Source organism: Microtus ochrogaster, assembly GCF_000317375.1.
Source record: "Microtus ochrogaster isolate Prairie Vole_2 chromosome 14 unlocalized genomic scaffold, MicOch1.0 chr14_random_1, whole genome shotgun sequence".
NCBI lineage: Eukaryota > Metazoa > Chordata > Mammalia > Rodentia > Cricetidae > Microtus > Microtus ochrogaster.
The window spans coordinates 31,163,779-31,174,770 of record NW_004949096.1 but is presented as its reverse complement, the minus strand read 5'-3'; the positions used below and the strand labels follow the sequence as shown (position 1 = coordinate 31,174,770).

Genomic DNA, 10,992 nt, shown 5'->3' with positions numbered 1-10,992 from the left:
ATTGTTTATCCCACCTTATATTAATTTTAGGTAAGTAATAGGGAAACAAGGTAATATATTTCAAAACTGATAAAGATTTATATTTGAGTGGCTAAATATGGGCTGGGCACTATGCTAAAAGTCTCTGTATTTAGATTCTTTAAGCTCTGAGGGCAAGTTTTATCATCACTATCATTTCACAGATTCAGAGAAGCCAAACTGTCTGCCGTGTCTGTACAGAATAGAACAACGACCTGAGCTAGGTCTCTAGACCACGGTTTCCAAAATGACACCAGATGTCCACTGTCGGTGCAAGGGACATGCCTAGCTGAATGTCAGTCACACCTTGTAACTTCAGCAATACCTTTTGGGGTTGAGTAGGATCCACCATTTCCCAAGGTTCTGGGTTTCTTTTCCGATCAATACTAAAAATAAAAGAAGATTCGTTAAATGAAGGTAAATGTGTTTATACAAACCCGAGAGAGATTGGGTGTATAAAACATCCAGGGACTGATTCGGTCTCCACACAGGAACTGTAGCCGCTGAAGTGAAAGACGTGTCCACTGAAAACTCAGGGTTTGCTTCTAGCTTTAAGGAGCCCTTACTCTGTAGTGCAGGTAAGAGGTCTATTTGCTTTATCGGGCGGGATTGGGGACGGCGCCCTCAAACAGGTAGTCATGGAGGTGAACGGACAAGCAAGGGCCGAGATGCTAGCAGGGATGGGGGCTAAGCTGAACTGTGCAGGCGCTGGCTCCGGGCACCACCTTCTCGGCCTGTTGTTAGAGCGCCCGTCCTCTCTGAACCTTGGACCAGCTGTAGCCAGTCTCAGAAATATCTCTTCCTTGCATCCCAGGAGACAGAACCTAGCTAGTACTTTCCTTTACCCAAAACTGAGAATAGGGTTCATTGCAGATAGCTGGACGTTTCAATTCTACCACAGTAGGAGAGAACTTTCTCATTGACATTGTGAAACCTAAAGCAATTGTGCTGGATGATATGTACCCCCTAAATGTTTTTTTTTAAGTATTTCAATTTCAACACTTAAACTTAAAAAGAAATCAAATTTTACTTCGCTACAGGAGAGTCGAGGGTTCAGATGTAAGAAACAAATGTCACCGTCTGTCAGCCTCTCTAACACCAGAATTCTTTTTCAGCCCACACTTTGGTGTTCTGATTAGTAGGAAAAAACCCAGACACTGACGGCATGTGTTTCAGAATCTGCAGGTGGAAGAAAAGCAGACATCCCTACACGGGAGGCATTAGTACTTACACCACGTCGGTTTTTTTCAAAGCATACATAGCGAAAGATGAAGCTCCAGTGGCCGCCAAGGTTATGATAAACGCCAAAGGAATGAGCTAAGACAGAACAGGTGGGGGATAGATTCAGTATGAAACCTCTGAAATATAACAAAATAGTATAAAAATTCAAAATCTTCACCATCTTTTATTTCTTCTCTAGAGAGAGAGAGAGAGAGAGAGAAAAAACACTCAGAAGTCAAGATTTACCGGTTGCTTTAAAAACTTACTTCCTTATTTTTCGACAATCTCTGGAAGATGCCCATGATGACTTTAGTGTAGAATTCCAAATCTAGAAGAAGGAAAAATCCGAGATACTGGTCAAAAACATCCTCCCCTGGGGCCGGGGGAACCAAGCCGTCCAACAGACGCAGAAGGCCCGGGAACTTTCCAGAAGGAGACGCACCTGGGGCGGCTGTGGCCGGGAGATGTTAACGCCCAGCAGAGAGCAGGCCTTATATGCAGTCAACCGCTCGGGAAGGGCCGCGTTCTGGTCACGCGGGGACCGGTCCGACGGACGCGCACTGAGACAGCTCACGCGCGCCCCCTGCAGGACGGTCGCGCAGCGCGGCTGCTGACCGCGGTCCTTACCCGCGGTCCCCTTCTATGGTCCCCATCGCTTTCTGTCGGTCCTGCACCTCCAAAAGTCTGGGAGATTCCCGTGTGATGGCCAAAGCCTTGGTGAAAGGCACCCAGCCCTTCTAGAAAGGAGGGACTGAGGGAGGGGTAAGGGAGGGCAGGGGCTCCAGAGCTGACTGCAACCTTCTCCCGGAGTACCAGCAAAGGATGCTATGCTAGGTTCAGGGCGGAGTAAACTGGACCAAATTCAACCACATAAAAGTTCTAAAACGTGACATGTCGCACACGGAGATTGCTAAAAAGTAAATTGTAAAGTTCATATAAACTCCAACGGAGTCCCGATGCCTGTCCCCTCCCCCCGAAAAAGTCAGGGTTAAGGGGAAAAAAACAAAATTCAACTGCAGAAGATTCCAGGTGTCCTATTCTGCTGTGGACTCGAACTGTTGGCTTCATCTTTGGGTTTCCCCCAGCTCAGAAACTTGGGATGGCAGTTTGCTTTGTAAATAATTCCTGGACCGGGGCAGAGCGGGGCAGGGTGTGTGTGTGGGGGGGGGGGCTATTAGATGCAGAGACGGTCAACGCATGCAGCTAGTGAGTGATAGAGATGGAATCGGAAGGGAAGTCCGTCTCCCAACACCAGCACTAATAAGTGCACCCTAAATCAAAACAAACTTGGTACTTTAAAGTTCACACTGATGGTGAAGTTGTGTCAGTGGGAACCCCTCGCTCAGGATGTACTGGACTGTCCAGACTGTAGCCCCGGAGTTGCAAGATAACCCAATACATTTACAGATGATGACATTATGCCACAATATCAAAAAATTGGATAATTTTGTGGCTTGGGTTAAATTTCCAGTACAAAATCCTTCTGCAGTAAAGAAAACCTTTGGTAGGAGGGGTGGTGCACAGGGGTTGGGAACAGCTGTCTTACTACAGCCTAGCCCAGGTGGGTCTCAAACTTAAGATCCTCCCACTCAGCCAGGTGAGTGTTGGAATCACAGATGTGTGCAACTGAGCAAAAAGAGAACATCTTTTAAATTTGGATTTTGAGAATTTTACTCAAGGTATTTTGAGCATATTCACCTCCACTCCTCCTCCAGTTCCTCCTGGATCCATCCCTACCTCCCTACCCTCCCAACTTCGTGGGGTCTTGTGCTTGTTTGTTTGAAATAACTGAGTCCAGTTTGTGCTTCCCATATACTCTGGGGGCCCCTGCTGGGGGCCAAATCCTTAAAAAAAAAAACTGATTCTCTTGGAAAAACCATCGACTGTCTATAGCTCCTCAGTTAAAGGGAGGGTGTCATGAACTTTTTCCCCACCCCCGTAACAAACTACTGATTAGTTTGACCTACAGAGGCACCCAGCCACCATGAGCTCAAGTGTGGTGGTCCTGTCATGTCCAGAAGACAGTTTAGTTGCAGTCCCCCACATCCTTGGTTCTTACACACACACACACACACACCCCTCCGCCATGATGATCACTGAACCTTGAGCGAGTATGACAGAGATGTCCCATTTGGTACTCAACTGACAACTTGGCCTCTGCATTTTAATCAGTTCTGGGTTCCTGCCCTAATAGTGTCCACTGCACAATAAAAACTCTCCTGTGTCTGGGAGCTGCACCCATTTACCAGGAGAGAGACGGATTTAAAGGGCAGTGATGCTATGTCTACCAAACATAGGAATCATAGTAGGTTCATCCCTAGGGCCTCTGGACTCCCCAATTACAGGCTCTCGGGCAGAGTTACAGTAACAGACGTGGGTTTCCTTCTGTGGAGTGGATCTTAAATCCAATCCGAATTTCTTCAATCCAAACTTTTTAATGGTTGGTTAACCCTGTAGCATCTATGCCACTGCTGCACCCATGGCTACAGCATAGCCCAGGCTGGCCTCATACATTGGTCTACATACTACTGTAGTTTTCAGCTGGGCAAGGCCATTGATGACTCCCCCACTCCCCCGCCCACCCCTGCAACCTACACAGCTCTTTCCAGTACACTTCCGGGCATCTTTCCAAAAGAGTCTATTTCCTACCACAGAGACACGTGCCCATCCATGTTCGTAACTGCTCTGGTCACAATAGCTAGCAAATTCACCATAGTACCGATCATTCAGTGAAGTCGCTACATGGTTCTATTTTTTGTTTCCAAGTTTTTAGGATAAAATGTTAAAGGGACTGAAATGTGTATCTACACATAGAATGTGCTCATACAACCTTTAAAATACACTCATGTCTACTTGTAGCAATGACAGATCCAGGAAGCCACACTTTTGACCTTTTGCATGAATGCCCAGGTACGCTGAATTCTGAAAGACGCAGGGGTAGGGTTGTTTTGTTTTTCTTGGGTTCAAAGAATTACAGCAATTCAAGGTAGTTTGTATTTAACCACCAATCTCACTTACTAAGGTAAATGCAGCAATTTAAATATTAAACTATCTGCTCAATAAATATTATTACAAAAATAGGTATATGCTAACAATTCGTATCTTTTGGTCTTTTTTTTTCTGAGTGCTGTGGGCAGAACCATCTAGAATTTTCCACCACCCGGTTCTTCATACACTTTCCTTAATAAGATTTCCCACTTCACAAACACTGAACACTGGCAGTCAGGTGGGGTGCCAGGCCACTGCTGCCGGGGAGACCAGGATGAGAAGCAGGTATGGCTACCACCCTTCACATTTCAAACTTGGGCAGGCCCCCGAGTTCCCATCAGGACACTATGTCCTTGATAATTCTTTGAGGAGGCTTTGTCTCCCCAGCTCCCAATGCTAGACACTCTTAGAGCCTTCTGTAGCGAGGACAAACTGACTTACACATCCAGTCATGGTTGTTGGGCTCTCGCCCATGGAATGTAAACTTAAGCAGCAAACCCCCTAGCTTCAAAATTTTTTTTAAATAATTTGTATTTTATATACATCGGTGTTTTGCCTGCATGTCTGTGTGAGGGTGTCACACCCCCTCGAACAGGAGTAACAGACAGTTGTGAGCTGTCATGTGGGTGCTGATACTGGGAGTTCCAGGTGTTCTTCATGCTAGGGCCAACAACTAAGGCTCTAGGGCAGTCTGAGCTCAGTACAGCGGGAAATAAACACTGCCAACTTACTGACAAGCTTTCCAGGCCAAGTGTTCACCTTCCACAAAGATTTTGGTGTGAAAGTGAAATGAACACTGTAGTTGGTTGTTTTACTCTTTGCTCCTCTGGGGGGGGGCACCACCCACTTCACAAATAAATCACACATGGAGGCTTATTCTTACTTTACAAGTGCCCGGTCTTAGCTTGGCTTGTTTCTGGTCAGCTTTTCTTAACTAAAAGTATCCTGTCTGTCTTTTGCCACTGGGCTATTAGCTTTTTTCTGTAGGCCTTTCTTTACATCGCAACATCTGGCTGTAGTTGTAGCCGAGTGGCTGGCCCCTGGTGTCTTCCTCTCCTCTTCTTGCTTCCTGATCCTTCTTTTTCTCCTTCTATTCATTCTGTCTGCCAGCCCCACCTATCCTTTCTCCTGCCTTGCTACTGGCCATTCAGATCTTTACTAGACCAATCAGGTGTTAGACAGGTAAAGAAACACAGCTTCACCGTTAAACAAATGCAACATAAAGAATGCAACACATCTTTGCATCATTAAACACGTTCCACGGCATAAAAAATGCGACACATTTTAAAATAACATTCCACCAAGGGGGAGTATCTGGGCTAACAGAGTAGACCATGAGAAGGAAGAGGTGGAGAAAGGCGGTAAGAACACAACCAGCTTAGTAAACCATAAAGTCTAAGTAAAAACCAATTTTTTAAAACAGTCTTGGAAGTTGTCCAGAGCAATCTTCTGATTGTGGAAACTGAGTCAGTCACAGGATGTCCTGGTCAGACTCTGCCTTTTCCTGGGCATTTCAGTGACAGGCACTTAGCACCTAAGGTAAGGTGCTCCCTACACATTGCTTAGTGAGAACAGCAGTAAAAAACTGAGTGTATCATTACTTCAGAAGTTAAAAAAAAAAAAACATGAACAGGAAGGTTATATATCAAAGGGTTTTTAATCCTTAATTGCTTCTATAAAAATAAAAACATACAGACCAAACTACGGCCTCCAATTACAATTACAAAGTGGGGGAGTTAAGACTACAAAGGAGAAACCACACAATGGGGGGGACAGGATGAACATCACCAACAACACGGAGCGCACTGTGCCTCCAGCGGAGAGGACGAAGAACAACCACAGTGACACAAAACGTACATCCAAAGAAGTGCAGACGTGCTGGAGCTGACCGGTCTACCAAAAACTGGTCTGTTTCCAAAGACGTAGGCCAGGAAAGACCGAGAACTGTTTCCAAGTAAAAGATGGAAGACTCATGATAGCTAAAGTCAAGGTGTAACCCCAGACTAGATCCTCTGACAGAAAAAGATGATTACGTGATGATTACGTAGGCCATCACAGGGACAGAGAGAGGAACTCACTGGATACATTAAAATACTGTGTTGATGTTTAATTTCCTGAGCTTGGTGAGAGAACTGCAGTATGAGACAATGTTATTTGTAAGACGCACACACTAAACACTAGCTAGAACCGAGGAGGAGTCAGACAGTGTTTAAGAGACAGGGATGTATGACAGTGACCTCCCAAGGCTTTCCCTGGCAGTGTGGTCGCTGTCACTGCGTTACTCTATGGCATTCGGGACAGAACCGCCTAATGACACGCTTCTTAGTGTCCTCCCCAAGTAGAGCGATGTATGACTGTATCCCAGTCGCCAACTGTTCAGAAAACTGTGTGTGTGGAGGAAGGACAGAGAACAATGACGAAATGCTAAACGGAAGAATCTGGGCTGGAGAACGCTGAAGTCCTCTGTTCTAGTCCCACAACTTTCCTGTAAACGTGACATCACGTCAGAGCCACAAAAAGCAACCAAATATAACTATCCTAACAAAATCACACACACACTTTTTATTAGTGTTTTAATATACTTTCTAGAAGTAAGATGGTGTTTATCAGGGCAAGTTTCTCTCTCTCTCTCTCTCTCTCTCTCTCTCTCTCTCTCTCTCTCTCTCTCTGGAAAGTGTGAAGTTGCAAACCATAAGAAAGTGAAAAACTGAATAAAATAAAAATTTAATTATCTTCCAAGGCAGAAAGTCCTTTCTTAAATAAGTTTTCATACACTGTCAAGCTTTCCCGACTCAAGGACGGCTTCACAGTCCTAAGCGATTCCCTGAAGTGCTCTTGTTTCACTGAGGTTGCTTCCAGTCCATTCTCTTGCAGAGCAAACAAGGCAGCCTGATGACAGAGACAAGCAAGAGAGAACAGTTAATTTGCTTCAAAACTAACAATACCATCAACACTGCAGTCTGGCAGTAAACCTTTGGCCTCACGTCAGAGGAGTTCAATGCCATCACAAACATTAAGCTAGAAGTTAAGGTGCCTAAAAATCCACCCTACAGCACAGTTTTGTTTTGGTTTTGGTTTTTCGAGACAGGGTTTCTCTGTAGCTTTGGGGCCTGTCCTGGAACTAGCTCTTGTAGATCACAGTGACCTCAAACTCAGAGAGATTCGCCTGCTTCTGCTGGGATTAAAGACGTGCACCACCACAGCCTGGCTGACCACAGTTTTTTGTATATTAAAAATCTAGCTGTAAATGGGCAAACTGCAGAATAACATATACTCTGAGTCCACATATAGTTTAAGATGAGAGGTACCTTAACCTGAACATAGGAAAGTTTACACAGCACTGCTCATAAAAGAAAAGGTGACATGTTTTATGGCTCAGCAAGTCTCCTTGAAGCCATGTACATGTATGGAAGATGTAATGACAAACTTCATGGCAGAGTGTAGAAACTCAAAGTTCAAAAGCTATGAGGCGACTTAGGGCAGGAGGGGGCAGTGTTGGGTCTCCAGTGTAGAAGTGGGCAGTGAGGTGATCTTTGTGGAGCAACAGGGGACAGAGGGTAGGAAGGGGCCTAGGAAGATTCTAAAAGTCTGGTCACTTCACAATTACTCACTACTATATACTTAAGATGTATGTGTTCTTCTGAATTTTATAGTTAGTAAAGTTTACAGAGGAAAAAAACCTACAGTGACTCCTCTGCCTCAAAACAAAACAGCACAAACTTCAAACTTACCTCTTTGCAGAGGTTTCTAAGATCGGCTCCAGAGAAAAAACCCGTTTCTGCCGCTAGCTTTTCTAAGGAAACATCAGGTCCTATCGGCATGTTGCTTGTACAGACTTTTAAAATAGAAAGCCTGCCCTGGAACAAAACCAAAGACAAAATGTTTACAATCCTTAACATTCAGGTTCAACACAGATACATTAACCATTTTAAGTTCAAATTTTTTATCGTATTACAAAGTGTGTGTGTGTGTGTGTGTGTGTGTGGTGTATATGTGCAGTGTGTGTATTTGTGTGTGGTATGTGCAGTGTATATATTTGTGTGTGTTGTGTATTTGTGTATGTGTGGTGTATGCGTATAATGTATATATTTGTGTGTGTGGTGTATATGTGCAGTATATGTATTTGTGTGTGGTATGGTGTGTGCAGTGTATATATTTGTGTGTGGTGTGTATTTGTGTATGTGTGGTGTATGTGGATAATGTATATATTTGTGTGTGTGGTGTCTATGTGTAGTATATTTGTGTGGTGTGTGTAATGTGTGTGTGGGGGTTCATAATCAATTAAAATCATTCTTGCTTCTGAAAGAGAGAGATTGAGTCATCAATGGCCCACACAGTAATGGTGAAAAGCAGTTTCTTAATTATGCTTGAAGTAGCCAATCATAACCATTTCTTCTTATGGGAACAAATACCACTATCAAAACAGTCTTAGAAACAAACACATGAATTATCAGATACATTTAGAAACATCAGACATTACTTTTAAAAAAAAAATCTCTTTAAAACTTGATAAAAGCCCAAGGAAGGAAAAATTAATTCTTGGAGCCCTTCACCATCTGCGGGTTGCTCTGTGCATCTGAAGTGAAGGATTTCCTGACTGAACGCACTACAGTCCCTGCAGCCCCAAACACTGCCAGAGCCTTCAGCGCCTCCTCCATCCCAGTACACAACAGCACCCAGTGCCCTTGGCACTGCTGAGACACCGAGTCACTTCCAGGCATGCTTCCCTGAAGGCACGGACAGGCACCAATCAGAGAGAGCACGAGGCTGGACCGCGCCCATCTGGAACTCAGGCAGACACGGGTGCGCTGCTGAGTGCAGAGGAAACAGCCGTTACCTCCTGATCAGGAGGGGGGACATAGATCATCTTATCCAGTCTTCCAGGCCGCAGCAAGGCCTCATCTAAGACGTCAGGCCTATTGGTTGCCACAACGATCATGACATTCCGATGAAGAATCTCTTGGTATTCTGAGGAAAAGCATATTAATTTAACACAGAGTCATGTCAACAAACTGCTACTCATGAAAACGCTTTCAAGTAAGTCACTCATGACAAAGTGCAGTTTCAACAAGGACAACCTCTCCTCGCCATTCCAGACACCTTCTTGGTACCCACAAACAACTCCTTAATTGAAGAGCTACCTGTGTGTCTGAAAGGACAGTAGTCCTGACAGGTGTTTCTCTGTGTGAGAACTGACGGAAGGACACCTGCCTGGTGCCCAAATCCACTCAGGCCCCTGATGGACGACAACTATAAACAGACCGCTTACAAAGGCAGACTGCGTGACTAACGGGGGCCATGACAGTTCTGGAAGGTCTAGCTTTCCGTGTCCCCAAAGATGGAAATTTCATCTTTTTTTCCAGGGGCAGAAATGGTCTACCTGAGCTGCAGCTATGCAAACCCTGGATGAGAAGCAACATGTGCTTCTGTTTGAAGTGGGATTGCATGGACCCCTGGCTACCCCCAAACTCTCTACCCAACAAAAGGGATCTTAAACTTCTGCTCCCCCACTCACACCTCCCAAGTGCTGGGTTTCCCAGCACGAACCAGCACACCTGAACCAGCACCCCTGGTTTTGCATAGTGCTGGGATAGCACTCAGGGTTTGGTCAGGCACTGACCTACATACAGTCCCAAGCCCGAGAGAAGAAACAGTTCAAAGCAAGACACGACAAGGCCTAAAACCAAAATCATTCATTGAGCTGGATAATCCAAACAGTTCTCCAGTGTTTACCCCTCAAAGCAGCAAGTTTCCCAGCATGTTAATGGAAACCCCTGCATCATGAGATCAGGTTATCGTGGGCCCCTTCTAATTATAGCGTGTTTTATTCCTACTGAGTGGTTAAGATGCTCCTTCTGTGGAATAACTTAAAAATGGGAAAAAAACAGGAATATGATTATAATAAATCAGGTATTACCCACTCAGGACAAGAAACCACTCTGTTTGAAGCAGAGGCTCACAGAGGCAGAGGACTCACTAACTTCACTAGCTTTCAACTACTGAAGTGACTCAAGTACTAGTTTGTTTTGTAATTGAAGGAGGGTAAGTCCTTCTCAGGATATATTCTCATATTCATGAGAATAAATTCCTTCTCCATTAAGTAAGAGATATTTCTCATTCTTTAGAAAATAAAACTCACATCTAAGATAATTATAAGACTTTTCACTTATTCTGCCCAAATCACAATTTTTATCAGTTGTATAAAAGCCCTGAGAAGTCAATGACATCCTATAACCCTCCAGAAGATGGATCCAGCCTAGGAAATGCAGTCGTGTGGGAATGCTACCTAATTCTGGCCTGGGATTATGGTGCACCCTGGCTAAAGAAGAGCCCCAGCTCCTGGTATTTACCCTGGTGGTCTGATTTACTCCCTCTTCTCTCTACCGTCCTAACTCCCACACCATCGAGCTCATTCAGCAGAACTGAAAGAACTCGCTCCCGAGCATCACATCCCAAGGTGCCGACTGAGCGAGACCCCAAGACTGAGTCAATTTCATCCAAAAACACAAGCGCTGGAGTATTGGCTCTTGCTTGTCGAAATACCTTAGTGAGGGGAAAAAAAACATAACGTCACACGCCATCCGGTGACTATTTTCACTTTGCTATCTGCAAACATTAAAACAGAAAAATGAAGACTCTAAGTGCTTAAGACCTGGGAAATTAGTAAATAAAAAAGTCAGTGATAGATAGTCATTAAAAGTTGTCTTATTTAAAGATATTTAACATGGAAGTGATAATGCTCTTTTCTTTTAAAACAGGATTTCA

The 10,992-nt window shown here is 44.5% G+C and overlaps 2 protein-coding genes across 2 annotated transcripts in view; both read right to left on the bottom strand.

The window, feature by feature from the left end:
- C14H15orf48 (chromosome 14 C15orf48 homolog) overlaps positions 1 to 1,771 on the bottom strand; it is a 3,023-nt gene extending 1,252 nt beyond the window's left edge. Inside the window, exons 1-4 of the mRNA XM_005364381.3 lie at positions 1,682 to 1,771; positions 1,506 to 1,567; positions 1,250 to 1,335; positions 344 to 404 (exon numbers count right to left, since the gene is read on the bottom strand). Of these exons, the coding sequence (XP_005364438.1) occupies positions 344 to 404; positions 1,250 to 1,335; positions 1,506 to 1,541 (183 nt within the window). The 5' untranslated portion in view covers positions 1,542 to 1,567; positions 1,682 to 1,771. The remainder of the gene's footprint in view (positions 1 to 343; positions 405 to 1,249; positions 1,336 to 1,505; positions 1,568 to 1,681) is intronic.
- Positions 1,772 to 5,895: 4,124 nt separating this feature from the next.
- Positions 5,896 to 10,964, bottom strand: LOC101983836 (spermatogenesis-associated protein 5-like protein 1). Its single transcript, XM_005364380.3, has 4 exons — positions 10,578 to 10,964; positions 9,065 to 9,195; positions 7,959 to 8,084; positions 5,896 to 7,116 (listed from the first exon to the last, which is right to left on the bottom strand). The coding sequence occupies exons 2-4, from the start codon at positions 9,164 to 9,166 to the stop codon at positions 6,952 to 6,954; spliced, it is 393 nt and encodes a 130-aa protein (XP_005364437.1). The 5' UTR covers positions 9,167 to 9,195; positions 10,578 to 10,964; the 3' UTR covers positions 5,896 to 6,951.
- Positions 10,965 to 10,992: the final 28 nt, after the last annotated feature.